The following is a 15,886-nucleotide window of genomic DNA, read 5'->3' as shown; positions in this document are numbered from 1 at the left end:
AGAGCACAACATAACACTGTAGGCCAGGGGTTCTCAAACTGTTCACAATCAGGGACCACTCTAAGTGTAAAAAAATCAAGGACCCCTCAAGTCCAGATTTATTTTACAAACAAATTATTAAAAAACATATTTGTATGTGAATTCTGAATGTATCTCCACACATACAATGCATTTTAATTAAAATGTTCATTAGATTCCAGTTGGCATTATTTATAGGCATAATAACTTTCACAATGGTGTGTTGCGATTTCCTCCACTGTAATTTGTAAAAAAAAAAAAAAAAAAAAAATCAAAGACCCCCTGACTATGCTTCATGCTATACCCACCTTTGAGAACCCTGGCTGTAGACTAGGGGTGTAACACTATGATACTGTCCATTTCTGCTGAGTGCTCCAATAAATATGTATTCAGGTGTTAAACCGAAAGTAGGTGTTGTCTAGACAGGAGTTTTTTTTTTTTTAGTATATAAACTCTACCACTATGTCTCTGGAAAACACTGGGGAAAAAAGTCAGAGGCCGAAATGTCTGGCTGTTACAGTTCCTCAGCCTCAGCTACATCACTCTGCTTCATTTATTGGTGTCAACTAGAGAGTGTGCAAGTCTGTTTTTTATCCCGCAGTTATTTTTTTTGTTTGTATTTGCTCATGATATTTTCTAATGAAATTATTTGGATCTAGTTCCCCAAATATAAACAAAGTAGTACCCTAATTTAAAGCACAGCGACCCTGACCAGGCAGTTACTAAAGATGAATGAATGAATGAACGCTGTACTTTCATGCTAATCAATGTAGTCTTTCTTTGTCCCGCATGCTTCATATCTGACTGCATGAAAGTGTAAACTTCCTGATTGTGTGACCTTTTTGCCATGTCCTGTAGGATGCCAGTCCTGATGCACACCTCCAGTCTCAACCAGATGTCCTGTGAACCATTGTCGCATGCTTTTTTAAAAGAAAAAAAAACACATAGTGCGCCTCCTATTCATCTCTATTCGTATTTGTTTATGAATAATGCTCACATTCGGTTACATCCCTTAGCTAGACTATAAACCAGCCTGGATTTGTAGTTTCCTCTACTGTGTGATGGATTACAATAGAACTGGAACAGCATGCTGTTTGGAAGTGGGGGAGTTATCTAAGCAGTGCATGTGCCTGTCGTCCTCTGGAAGCTCAAAAATGGCAGCTGTGTTAAAATCAGTCCTGCAGGTGGCTAAGCGCAACTGTCATTATGGGATAGAGTTATGGCACGGTCTAGCCCAATGATAGTTAAGCTGCACCTGGCACCTGTCTGTGGATCTTTTCAATGAGAGACTCATCTGCTGCTCTCCGCCCCGGCTAGCATCCTCTCTGACTCGTTTAATGTTTACTCTTGTCTAAAGCCTGTTCATGCGGAAGTTAAAACAAACGTTTTATGGGTCTTTAAAGCTCTTTGTGCCCTGGGACCTCGACTGTTTCTCTGGATGTGATCACTTTATCTAACTTAAAGTACTGCATTTCACTTCAAACCATTACAAATAATCTAATGTAGAAAAGTGTGTAGGAAATGACTAAAATATAGACATCTTCATTGTAATAAATATACCAGGATTTCTCAAAATACACAAACACACAATATAAAAACACCATTATGTCCTCATGGTACATAAATAGTCGGCTAGTCAACTGCTAGTAAACTAGTGTACACCGGATGTTAATACACATGGGATTTAATCGAGACCACTGCTAGTAAACTAGCATAAAGTTGTTGCATGTTAACACAAGAGAGTTTTCAGTTTTATAGTTCTGATATGCATCTTTATTTTCTAAGTGATTTGTTCATCATTATTATTAGCTAAGATGGCTAGCCAGCTAGTCTTTATTTTCTCAGTGATTTATGTAAGAGTAGCCAAGCCTGTCAAAATATTTCACAGCAATCATGATATTTTCATCTTTATTATTGGCTAAAGTAGCTAGCTGGCTACTTGACTGCTAGTATTTGTCGCAGGTTAACATAAATGTTCTTAAAATATAGCATAAGTAACATGACTTGCTCCTTACTATTATTAGGTAAGCTAGCTAGCCAGCTCGTTGACTGTTTGAAGTTGACTGTTTGTAAACTAGCTTGTCCCTGTCGCAGGTTTACACAAGTGGGATTTCATTATTTGAGGTTTTATTTGAATCTTTACCTTTTACAGTGAATCATTACTCTATACAGTGATTTATTTAACAGTTGCTAAGCTTGTCAAAACATAGCATAATAAACACTATTTGTTCATCATTATTATTAGCTAAGTTAACTAGCCGGCTAGTTAACTGCTAATAAACTAGCTCAGACATGTCACAGGTAGCCATGAGTGAGATTTCAGTATCAAGTTTCAATTTACATCATCAAATTATCAGCAATTTATTAGCGGTGGTTATTTTGATTCATCCCACTGACTTGAATCTTTTGATCCTGTTCAACAAAAAGATTGATTGAGATTCTTTCACCGATTCGTTCAGCGACCCTTAACGTAAGTTACATCATTACAGCAGTAGGTGGTGCTGGTGAGTGTCTTTTTAGATATTAGATAAGTCATTGTTTCATTCACTCAATACATTCATTTAAAAATGCCAAGTTTTCAAGAGGCAAGTTTTGGTATTACAATTTATTAAATTGGCATGTCCAATCCATAAAGTGAAGGTCTGGTGAATTTATTTTCAAAAGACATTTCAGTCAGTGCAGGCTAGTTTTGAGAGAGTCGTCACGAATGAAGATACGAATGTAATTTGAAAAAATAAACAGTTTTACGTATGTGTATGAAATAGCTTTCACTGCTACAATAATTTAAAAAATAGCCGTCAGTCATTTTTACACAATCATGTATAGAGGATTATGCTATGAACAACACATTTGTGTAATACTGCATTATGCTACGAACAACACAACAAGGTTGTTCTATGGTTTGTCTTAGTGCTACAAATTTTTCAAATGCACTGTTCCGCCCTCTTTCTCTTCTTGTTGAAAGCGAGGCGAACTGAACGAACGACATGCATATATCACCCGAGCCGACTGAACTCAGAGTTTTTGCTTTGGGTTTTTTTTTTTTTTTTTTTTTTTTTTGAGGACATCACGCTCTGGTTCATCTCTGCACAGGTTTTGGCATCTAAAGCATTTTACGACTGAACTGGACCCTAATTCTGCCCCCTGCTTCTACTTCTTTTTTTTTACACTGTCCTTTGCTTTCCTGCATTAATTAAACATGTGGGAAGAGTTTGCTCATTGCTGTCTATAAAACACTGTTGGATTTTTATGGCATTATTTATTTGCTTAGCAGATGCCTTTTATTCAGAGGCTGAGCGCAGAGCGACGCAAGGCATGGCAACAGACTAAACAGGGAGAGAAGTGAGAAAACGGCCAAGACGCAAAACGGCACAGAACATCGGGTGTGGATTTAAAGGTTTCCAGACATTGGATAGAAAGAAATAAACAGTGACTGTAAATATATACATATGTAGAGCTGCTTTCGATCAGCCTCATTCTCAAACAGATTTGCTGACACACCCTTGGTACGTATAGAATTATTGTTTTAATTCCCATTAATTATTAAAGGAAATGTTTGGCAGTTGTATCAGTCAGAAATGCTGTAGACCAAGGGTTCTCAAACTTTCTGAAGCCAGGGACCCATTTAACTGTACAAAAAAAAAATTACTCCCTCAACACACATTTAAAAACATAATCCAACAATTTAATATTTTATACATTTACACATTATTTAAATGTATACATTAATATTTTGGCCATAGATATTTACTGAAGCCATAGAGTTGCAAATTCCTGAACTTTATTTGTGTATTCGTTCATTCATTCATTCATTCTTTTTTTTCTTTCAGTTTTTTTTAAATAGTTTATATTTTACACCTCACATGTCCAACAGGAACTTGGATTCATCATTCAAATCATTCAAATTTCCTGAAAGGCCCAAATAGCTAAATATATGCAATGCATGTTTGTTTACTTTTATCCAGTTTCTTTAACACACACACACACACATTTGTATTGCTATCCTTGTGAGGACCTTCCACTGAAAGCTATTTAATGTCTCTATGCATAAATCTAACCCTAACCTTAACCTCAGTAACCAAAAGAATACCTTTTGGCTCTTTTATCTTTTTTTTTTTCAAGTCAAACCTGTTTTTGTTTAATAAAAAAAGCATTTTTCCTCATGAGAACCCGCCAATTGTCTGAACAAAGTCAAAACTGTCAGATATTCCTATCCATGTGTGGAGGTTTGGATCCCACCAACACATAATGACATGTCCACACACACACACACACACACACACACATGCATGAACAGGACATGAACAGGACAGTTAGGAAGAGGTGTTTAGGTGTTTAGGTGGAAGAGCAGCCTTATAATCTTTAGCCTAATTATGGAATCTCTGCAAAGCCTACTGTTTTAAACAGGGCACCTGACAGCGCTGCTGAAAACGTTAAATAAGTTAAATAATCTCTTCCCCAAAACAAACCGAGCTCGACGCCTCCTTGGCACCTCTTCAAAACACAGTGATTTAATCATGAAAATAAAATTACAGGACAAATCAGCAGCCCTCAGCACGCACACACACACATTTTGGGTGAAACTCAAGGCTGAGTGAGTGAATGCTACACACCACAGAGCTCCAACAGACTCAGAATAACATGGCATTGCCAAATATCCGACCTCTGACCTCAGCTAATTCACACAACAATAAAACTGAAAAGCTGAAAAGGACTGGGAACGAGAAGGGAAATGTCTCCTCGTAGAGGGAATTTTTACACATCCAAAACTTCCAAGATGTTTCCAGAGGAAAAGCCATGGCATGTCTCAGTAAGCTGAACATCACCGTAAATCTTTGAAGTTTGATAAAAATAGTACACAGTCTTACAGTTGACCAGTCGTTTCAATTAAATGGATTTAATCCAAACCTCAATAACTCAAAAACTACTAGCTTATACATATTGTCAACTTCAAGCTAATGTGTTCCGCTGGAGGAAGATTCAGGAATAAAAAGCCTCTGGTTCCAATAACATACGGACTGTTATAAAATGTAAAATAAACATATCCTGAAGAGATGTGTCGAATTTAATTTACAGTTAAAGAGGTCACTGGCTTCAAAAAGTTTGAGAACCTCTGGTCTAAGACACTTGATGGTCCTAACTAGTCTAAAATGGGCACTTAAACATGGTCTTCCACCTGATTGGAAGTTCATCCCAATGTTATCTTCATCAAAGACCCAAGAGGATGGAACAATGAACACCATGAACACCAGTATTAAAAATCAAACAGTCTCTTCCACTTCCCATGTCTCATTTTACTTTAATGGGCATTTGCACGGGTTTGAGGAATGCCCCTCCTCCTGCACTTTTATAAAGAAAACCTAGGGCAGGTGGCGCGATGCCAGGCTCTGGATCAAAACTAATCCCAACACGGCGCTCGCTTTTTCCTCCTGCCAACAAGTCGCACACCTGAGCTACGTCTGTTTCACACATCCAGCCAAACCGAAGCAGCCTGAGGCAGCTCTGCCTGTGAGTTTCATTTCATTTCATTTCATTCATGCACAACACTCTGGCAACAAGTGCCACATGTATTATATTTAGAAATGAATCTTCCTTGCACGAGGCAGGTTCACAGCCTCTACAGAGATGAGATATGATGAGATATAATCTGCTGTGACACTACACCTGCCTGGATGTGTCCGTCCCTGCAGGTCTCGGACTGCTTTTCGGCCTCACCTCAGATAACCGATATCTCAGATCAAAGATTGTCGTGGCTTGATCTGAACATTCCGGTCCTCGACTTGTACAGATTTATTCCAAATGCATAAAACATGAATTCAGACTTGTATTGAATACCAAATAAAGCTTGTCATTCACTCCCCCATCCCCCCTAAAAAACCCTCAGTAGATCGTCATTCCATGGCTTCAGGGTTCCATGGTTTTGTCCATGCATCTTTCATTTCATTGTCTCAGACACAAAAAAGTGCGTTTCCACCCCATAAACAGGGACAAGAGGGTAGAGAACAATACCTGCACTTACCAACACAAACACTCAGAGCTCTCTTTGCCTTCTGCTATGTTACCTAAAACCATCACGTTTTTCACAAAAATGTTCCTGAACTTTCCTGACTTGTGTTTTTCCTCCCAGAAACAGTAATTCCCTCACCAGCCTGTCTGTTTTCTCTCTCTTGAAGTTAATAAGATGAAAAAATCTTTTACAGAGACACCACAAAGCCTTCTGTTCTGAAGACTTTCCTGAGTCGCAAAAATTACTGACACTGGAGACTCCTTCCATAAACTTCACCACAGCAAAAATTGTTCTTATTCAATAACAAACCATTTTTAAAGGTTATTAGTATTAGATGTAACGTAGAGTATTCACTATACAAGTCCCTGTGAATGAGCCGTTACTATAGAAACGATAACGTATTCGAATGAGTCGCTTAATATAAAAGTTGCAGCACCTTCTGACCAATCGGATTCAAGAATTCAACAGCACGGTGGGATAAAGGTCAATCATTCATAGTTATACAATGTAGATTAATTTCTAAACACAACTAATTTAAGACTTTCCTTGACGTGTCTTGGGTCTTACTCTAACAATATAATATTTGTATCTGTAGTATCTGTATTTTTCCCAGATTTTCTAAATTTTCATATAGTTATGAAAGATGCATAACAGTAAAAAAAAACATCCATGCTTCATCATAACTCCATCCAACATCCAACATCACTGCCTTTGCTGATTTGTCCCTTCAGCACGTGTCACCTGTTTTCACCATACATCTCAACTAGAGGTGGGCGATATAACAAAAATATCCTATCATGATACTTGAAGATATTTCTACAAACAGTAGTACTGCTTTTAAGAAAAAGTACTGAATACTTCAGTGATACTTTTATGTAACATCTACAAAACTAAATCACTTAACCTTGAGAAGAAAAATTTTTTTAATAAAATGTGAACAATTTTAAAGATTAAAGATTTCCATTTCAGCTTCATCCAATCCAATCAATTTAGTCCACTATATCAAATTGTTAGAAAAAAGCTACTGAGCCACCTGCGATGTCGTAGAAAAGTGGGCGTCATATCGCTCAGCCCTGGTCTCAAGTTCCTGCTTCTTAAACCCACTACGGCATTTGTAAGCTTGATGTTGTTTTAATTCTCTCCTCATGCTCTTCATGCAGTTTACTGCACGCCTTCTAACAACAGAAAACCACCAGCCGCAGGAACTAAAGTCTCCCAGCTGAAGAGAAAGAAGCTTATGGAGCTCTTCTCCAACAGCTAGCCATCTCTTTCCTCTACTCCACACCCAGATTTACACACAGCAGCACACTGTCTACATACTGTATGACCTGTCGTAAATTTAAACCAGAACCTTATGAGCGTTACGAGGCTGTTTTCCAAACAAGGCTACTCCTACACAAAAGAAGGGAATCAAACCAAACACAAGACTCTGCCAATTCTGTTCTGCTGCAGCTTTTCAGGATGTGTTTGTGAAGCAGCACCATATGGAGCATTTCTGTACCTTGGTCTTACAATGCTCGCCTTAATGAAATTAGCCTAGCTGTGACCTCTGACCTCTAGGGTCCTGGAAAGAAAAAGCTCTGTGGACAGAAGCAGTGAAACGAGGACTGTAGGACAACAAAACCACTTTCATTCATCAACACCCTGCAAACCAGCAGTACAGCCCTCATACACTTTTCAGGGTTCTTGCTTTTTTTCCCTAGTAAACAGCTTTTCAAATTTTTCTCCAGGTTTTCTATGTTTCGTAACGAATAAAACTCTTGTGAACGTGCTGTTATAGGGAAAAACAATCAACGACTGAGTGGTGGTGGAGTTACTGTTACTATGCCAAAGTTGATTATTTTCCTATATCATCACATCCTAAAGTGTTTTACTCCTCTTATATGACAGCAATCTGTCAACGATTACATTTTTTATTAATTAAAAATGAACAACACATTGTACTTTTTATCCATTTATAGCTACTTTTAGTGTTGTGGAAAGTCTGGAGACAAGTTAGTTCCTGTTATCACTCATGTAAGACAAAAAGAAAATGCAGTTTGTCGTGTTACTGAGACATCAGAAAGTGCTTCCATGTCAGAAAACTACTGACTGTTACAAAGCGCAAACACTGGAGACTCCATCCATAAATGTTAAATAAACATCTCCTTACAGAAAATTTCACCATATCAACAATATTTTTGTTGTTGTTGTTGTTTTATTCCATTTTCTCCCTAATTTGGTCTTGGCCAATACCCACCCACTACCCATTGGTACAGCCACCAATTGAGGAAGGTGTAGGCTAACACATGCTTCCTCCGAGACACGTGAAGCCAGCCAACCGCATCTTCTCAAACTGCTGCTCCTGCTGCATCACAGGGCAGCGTAACACACTCAGAGGAAAGTGCTATCCACCTTCTTTCTCAAACATAAGCTCACAGATGCCTATGATTGTATAGTGTAACTGTGATTGAGAGGAGAGCGACAGTTATACCATCCCTCCCACCCAGAGACCACCCGGTCTCCCGGCCGCAGATAGCTGTGGCATCGTTGGGATTCAAACTCTTTACAAACATTTCAAACGCTTTTCCGTTGTAACACACTTTTTTTTTTAATCCTGTTATTATCCACTATACAAGTGCCTGTGAATAAGTTGTTACTAAAGAAACAATAAAATATTAGAATGAGCATATTAATAAGAACCTTGCAGAACCTTCTGACCAATCAGATTTGAGAATTCGGCAACTGCTGTGTTGTAAAGGTCATTAATTAACAGTCATACAATGTAATTCAGTGTCTAAAGACAACAAATTTAGGTCTTCTGTGTCTTGGGTCTTACATTGCTTACTTTTTCCAAATTTTCCACTTTTAAACTTTTCCAGCTCTGGAAATGAGTGCTTCTAAATGAAAATAAAGATGCTACTAAAGAAGCATGTAGACAATTTGCCTTTTCATTCATTGACATTTGTTTAAAAAAAATGAATAGTCAAATATCCCCAGCTGACATTTCTGGTGTTTCAAACCAATCCACAAGTTTCCACTGTGAGCATAAAGTAAATACAAAAAATCTGTTGTTTCAGAAGTGTGTCATCACCAAGGCTGAATCTGCTTTAAGTTATCTCGGACTGTCAGTTACAATAAGAGGCATTCATGATCCCCAACTACATAAATGGGATGTCCTGAGATGTACCTCCCACTCGAGCATGTTTCCATATAATTTAATCCTTAACACTAGATCAAGATGACCTTGAGCCCTGGAGTTACAAGAGCTTGAATAATAGACGAGATGGAGCAGATATGGTGCCAGCAGGTGGTGCAGTGGAATGTGTGTGTATGTGTGTGTGTGTGTGCAGGTGCGTGTATGGGAACCAGGGCCGGACATGGTTACATGTCCTTTTTCACTCTCTGCAGTTTGCTCTGTTGCTGTTTGCTCACTGTGAGAGGGCCAGACTGCGCCAAAGCTCCTGCATCTACAGAGGAAACACCTGCAGCCCTCAGTGCCAGATACTGTCCACTCACACACTGTCGCTCCCATCATGCAAAGCAGGACAAACACAGATTTCACTCAGCAGACCAGACACACTCACAAAAAGAATGGTTCTGTTATTCACAGAATCATATAGCGTTGATGTAGGGCCCTGAAACACCAAGCCAACTGTCAGCCATCGCATGCCATTGGAGGCACCCATGAGTCCTGCATTGTCAGTCCTTTTCACAGTCCCCAATGTGCACCAATTTGGACATTGGAATTCCATCAGATGCTGACAGGACAAAGAGTTTTCTGATCAGCCGTTCAGCTGAGCAAATCAGTTCAGAAAATGTGAGCAAAACAAGAAAACAACACTCTCATACACACTTCCTCTGATTTGTTTTCTAGGATTCTATGTAGAACCCTATAACTGAGGGTCTGACTTTCAGAAAAGATTCCAAGTTGTTACTTCCCCAGGTTGTGCCTTACCGTGTGAAGCCCAGAACCAGATTCAACCTGGTGATTGGCAGATCAGCAATCACCATAGAAGAATATGAAGGGGAGGATGATGGTGACAATTATGTCAGTTCCACTTAACACCCTTTGGTCTATTTCAGCTTTATGCTAGTTTTGTACTTTGTCCTTTCTTAGCTCTATGCTAGCCCTTGAACTCTGTATACTACAGCTTTTACTAGCTTTTTTTTTTTACTGTGTCAATTTTTAGCTCTATACTAGCCCTTGAACTTTATACACTACAGCTTTATCCCAGCTTTTGTCAATTTTCTGTTGCCTGCCAGCATTAGACCTTCACATACAGGTTAATGCTAAGTTTCAAATTGTTTATATGAGCTAACAGCTCACCTGTGCATGTATTGTTTTTTTCTTTTTGAACAGGCAATGTACTTTAAAATGCTCAGTTAACAATATTGTTTGGTTGATTATTTTGGTGTAACTCACACAGCAAGCATCTTTTTTTTTTTACATTTTTTTCCCATTAAAACGACTCTGGCGCAAAAAAAAAAAACAAACTCTGGAGTCTGGTTCTTTGATCCCTGAATTTTTTTACAGACCAAGTAGACCATAGTCCCACCCACAGTTTTCTATTGGCTCAAAGAACGAGGCTTATGGATTCACAAGTAAATAACTGCTACCAGAAGTAAATGCGTGTTTGTCACATCCAGTGTCCTTTCCCCTTCGGTGAATTGGCTTTTCCGCTGTAGGTTCTGCTGTGTCTCCTGTATCGCCATAACAAAAGGTCAGAAATCATAAATGCTACAGCAAAACTGTAGATGTTGGAACCTCTGTTGGAATGTATCACTCTCAGTTATTGATTACTTTAGATTTAAGTTGTAGCTGTAAGGCTACATTGTAAAAGGAAGAGGATCTGGAAATAGGGACCAGCTGAGTAAAACCCTCAGATATGACAATGATTTACTGCTTTCATCATGCATAAAAGGTCCTGGGTCCAGCCATCATCATGGACATTGTGACAGATGGATCAGAAAAATCAAGACTGCATGACTTCAAACATCCTCAGCTGTTTCATTGCTGACTCGAGCTCATGTTCCATATGACTTCCTGCCTTTTATGTGCTTGCACAGGGTGGGTGGTGTGCCTTGAATTAAAAAGATAACAGTGCTGCGTCTCCCCGTGCAGTTCACACCCCAGTGTCCACTCCAGCAGCCCAGAAGGAGGACACGATGGTTACAGTAGATCAGCCTCTGATGACTGAAGCAGGAGTGTGAGTGGTTACACTCCTCTGTTGTTTAATATGATGCAATAATAAAAGCCTCCATTCCCTTCATGCATGAGACGCCTGCAGGGGACGACCAAAGGCACAGATTTTTCACAAACAATTCTGTCATTCAAGTGCTGCACTGAGCTACAGAACGCTGCCAAAAAGGGAATCCCCATTGATATGTGCAACATCGTCCAAGGAAAGACGTTATCCATGTTTGCACAACCTGAGACCCTGGATATCTACAAGAAAGACTACAGCCTCCAAAAAAACTAAGACTGTGTGTTTAGGAACAGGCAATTTTGCCTCTGTAGACCAGATGTTTATACAACTGCTTGTAGATTGGAGAGGGGCGCCGCTTGAAGCTGGTGAATGTTATCTATGCATATGATATATGCTGGTAGGCTTCCAGCTTTTTACAAAAAAGAAGTGCTGAGTTCCAGCGCAGCAGGGAGGTCCGACCTGAAGAGGGGAAATGCTTAGCGCTTCCATTAGAAAGCATCTCCCACAGGTCTAACCAGTGGCCTTCATCCTCCCATCGGTTTCTTCTCTGATTCATTTGCTTATATATAGAGGGATCAAAGAGAGAACATGTTCTCCCATGTGAAACGGCAAGATCACAAGAAGGGGTGTGTATACACGCTTGAATTCCTCTCTGTTTTTTGCCAGGGTGGGAGAATGCTGACATAAAAGAGCATGTGAAATGAAGAGTGAAAAAAATGGCACCCATCCTCTCGTGTCAGAAAAGAAGCAGATTAGCAGAATGTGGGCAGGAAGAGGAAAAATGAAACATCACCGTGTGAGGATGCTTGCAGGAATGTCTTTCTTTCCAACATGGACCATGACAATAAATGTGTAGTTTTTTTTCTTCATCAGTTGCTCACAATTCGCACATTTAATCTAATGTGCGTTAATCATAAAACTCTGATAACATGCCAACAATCCGGCTTACATGTTCCCCATACAAACTTAAATACGTCACCCTATTTAAAACACAATGCCATTATCTGCAAAAGCTTTTGCACCCTGATCAATGTTTTCATTCATCTTCAGTAAAGACTTTACTCTGATCAGTGTTGCAGTGGATCCGGAGCTTGTCCCTGGATGCGAGGCGGAAATGCACGACACACACATGAACATCTAGGGGCAATTAGAGTATCTAATCCACTTACAGGCATGTTTTTGGACTTTGGGGGGAAAGCAGAGGAACCAGGAAACAGCAAGAGCATACAAACGCCAGGGACATGGCTTGATACAAACTCAAACTTTACATATTCCTGTAGAAACTAATGCACAGTTATCATCTATCTGCTAAGATCACCAGATTGAAAATATAAAAAAATAAAGCAGGTGTGCGTAAAAGGTTGGACACTCTTCCTGTTGATACACCCTTCCAGTTATTTTCATGCAATTTCTTTTTGAAAATGATTTGTTAACTAAGTTAACTGATGATAATAACTGTGAATTAAAATTTGCAGTAATATGTCAGGAGTACGTTTATCCCCTGCAATGCACATTGTAATTTCGTCTGTGACTTTGAGCAAACTTTTGCATAAAAAATGTATAATATATACAAGGAGATAAAGTTGATCATAGATGGGACGTTTGAAAATGACACATGGGGTAAGACATACGGACATGAACAGGAAAGATGTGATGGGGGGGGGGGCAATGTAAATTTGCAAAGCTTCACTGTTCTCTTAATGTCACTTGTCACATAGTTGTGAAAAAACAAACTAATTAGCTAGCTAACATTACTTGTTAACTGAAACACTACATTCTCTCAAAACACCCATCCCAAAAGAACCGCCCAGAATCACCTGATTTTCATTCTGCTCTGGTCAAGAATGTACTGACACGAATGATGGGTGACCAGTGAGTGAGGCCACACTCTCACGTTTAATCCATTATGGAGATGTTCAATAGAGCTCACTTTGTTAATTTGATTCTTTCCAAAAAAAATCAGTTGAGTGTCTTGATTCAACTGACTACCATCCAAAAACTGTGTAGGCTGCAAATTCCCTATGCTAACCTGCACACATCTACCTGTATAACAAGCAATATTTATAGCTAGGACTATTTATTGATTTATATATTTACTGATTTATACTGGAAGTCTAGATTTATCAAAGGTTAGACCTCCTAATAACAAGCAAATTAAATTCCTACTCATGCATACTGCTTGACTGGTACAGACATACAACATCATAAAATGCACACTTTAAAGAAAAAAAAATAAGTGCAATACAAAAGAGTCAACTTTCACAGCATTTCCGATTCCTTATCACCACCTGAGAATCGATTCCTCGAAAAAGAGTCGTTTAAAAGAGAACCGATTCGTTCATTAACCGTGAATCACTAATCTAGTTAAGGAGACTCAAACCGCATTTAGTACCGAGTACTAGGCATCCATTCAAAACACAACTGCACCATATGCGTCCATCGTTACTACAGATGCGGTAGCTGACTTTTAAACATACACTCAGTGCCCTAGTGCAAAGTTTTATTAGCGTTTTTACGGCTTGTCCCCTTTAAATGTGACGTCACCGATCAATTCGGCGCTGCGTGAGTTAACGGATTCCGTCGAGCGGATTCAACCGATTCACACAGAATCGATTCATGTGTCTAATAAGTGATTCATTGCCACAAATATCTAAAAAAGGATATGAAAAGTGGTAGCTGTGGCTCTCAGAAACTTTTTATAACAATAATCAAGATGTTATAGTTGGAAACCCAGCAGAAATATCATACAAAACATTATTTAAATCTTTCAGATCTACCATACACATCAGATTCAACTCAAGCAACTCAATAAATAAACTACAAGCGTGTGTGTGTGTGTGTGTGTGTGTGTGTGAAAGGATGAGTTTATACGATTACGTATAGAAGCAAAGACGGGAAAAACCTAAGGTATTATTTACCCCTATACTTTACACAGTTTACACCTATTCACCTATTTACCCCAAGACATTTACAACAACCCACCTGCCCCATTATATACCCCCCCCCCCCTCCCTCCCAATCCTCACCCCGCAATCCTCACCCCGCAATCCTCACCCCCCATCCCCTGCCAGGATACCTTATTCCCAGGTTCCCAGGATACCCCCTTCCACACACAGCTCTTCTAAACACATTCAAAGCCTTTATAGCTACCCAAAAGCGCATTTTACCCCTTTGGACATGTTACCCCTTACTACCCCATATAGCTATACACTTTACCTCTTTAGATTTTAACATTCAACCCCCAGAACACTTTACCCTTGGTTACTTTCCACTCCAAGTTATTTCACCTCTTCAGGTAGTCTACCTTGCCACCCCCCATTCCCCCACCCAGCTCCCCCACCTCCTACAGACACTTTGCCCCTATGCAGTTATTTTTACCCCTGTGATACTTTACCCGCATGCGTTGTGGCGGTGTGGAGGATGAAGAGGAGAGCCAGGAACACTCTCTCCTCTCTCCCCGTCCCTCGGTTCATGGTAAACAGTGCAGAGTTCCGGCCACAAGACGCGGTGATTACACTGAAGCCATGCGGCGGTGCAAAGAAAAAAAAAAAGAGAGGGCAAAGTTACAGTGAAGCCCAGTGCAGAGGTGAGGACAGAGTGTCCAGTTTAGAAGTGTCCTCGTTCCCGAAGTGTCCTAGCTGCACTGTGTCCCTCTGCATCCAGTTTCCTCCCTCTCTCTCTCTCTCTCTCTCTCAGATGCGCACTTGTGCGCTCCCTCCCCAAAACTTTCCCTCCTCTCTCATCTCCCCTCCCACGGAGACTGAGGATGAGAAGAGGGTCATATTGCATCCTGACGTCCTAACAATCACTTAGTGCCTGCACATCCATCATCATGATGATGAAGATGATGATGATGATGATGATGAAGATCTTCATTGTCCTAGATCTCATGCAACTGAAGTATATTGCAATAAACTTCACAGTGTAATAGAACAGCCTATAACACACCATACTATATCTCTTTATTGGTAAATATTTTAATGAAGCTAATAATACATACTGTATGCACAAAGATTTTTGCCTATATATCTATTTTTTGTATTTATTTTATAGTACATGGGTAAGCAATTTACTCAAGCACAAAAAACTGGTACTAAACTGTACTTTTCCTTGTCGCTGGGGTGGTACATTTATCTACTGTACCTTTCACATGTATCTTTCATTCAAAATGTGGATTTAGTGTACCTTTAAAATGATTTAAAGTACATAATTAGACCAAAAGTCCATTTTAAATGTATGCTGCATGTATCCTTCTAGATCTTTCTAGATAGAAGATACTGTGTGTCCTTCACAGAAGAGCTGCATCAGCTATATTAATTGCATATTAAGTATAAATAAAATGGTTGCACCTTCTCACACATGTATTATAGCATAAAATGATAAGGAAGTTAAAAAATAATAAATAAATAAAAAGTTCTGGGACATTGAATTTTAACATAAAAAATACTACTGTATCAACTGGAAGGGTGTCCAAACTTTTGCACCTTCCTCATTTACTGTTTTATCTAACTGTGGATTAATATTTGCAGAAATATATATATGGAAGATGTTGAACCTGGATTCATGATCATAGTAATAGTATTTCTTTAATGCTTATACTTTATCCCTTATTAACATGTAAAATTGAAATGAACAATAAAACTGAGATGAAATAAGACCTGACATGGTGTCC

General features: G+C 39.2%; 1 protein-coding gene across 2 annotated transcripts in view; it reads right to left on the bottom strand.

Moving 5' to 3' along the window:
* col5a3a (collagen, type V, alpha 3a) overlaps nt 1-14,913 on the bottom strand; it is an 83,218-nt gene extending 68,305 nt beyond the window's left edge. For both annotated transcript variants that reach the window (XM_034298550.2, XM_053228375.1), the window contains exon 1: nt 14,609-14,913. In XM_034298550.2, coding sequence (XP_034154441.2) covers nt 14,609-14,687 — 79 coding nt within the window. In that variant the 5' untranslated portion in view covers nt 14,688-14,913. The remainder of the gene's footprint in view (nt 1-14,608) is intronic.
* Nucleotides 14,914-15,886: the final 973 nt, after the last annotated feature.

The sequence above is a fragment of the Pangasianodon hypophthalmus genome, chromosome 23 (genome assembly GCF_027358585.1).
Source record: "Pangasianodon hypophthalmus isolate fPanHyp1 chromosome 23, fPanHyp1.pri, whole genome shotgun sequence".
In the NCBI taxonomy this organism is placed as follows: domain Eukaryota; kingdom Metazoa; phylum Chordata; class Actinopteri; order Siluriformes; family Pangasiidae; genus Pangasianodon; species Pangasianodon hypophthalmus.
This window is presented reverse-complemented; position numbering and strand designations above follow the sequence as displayed.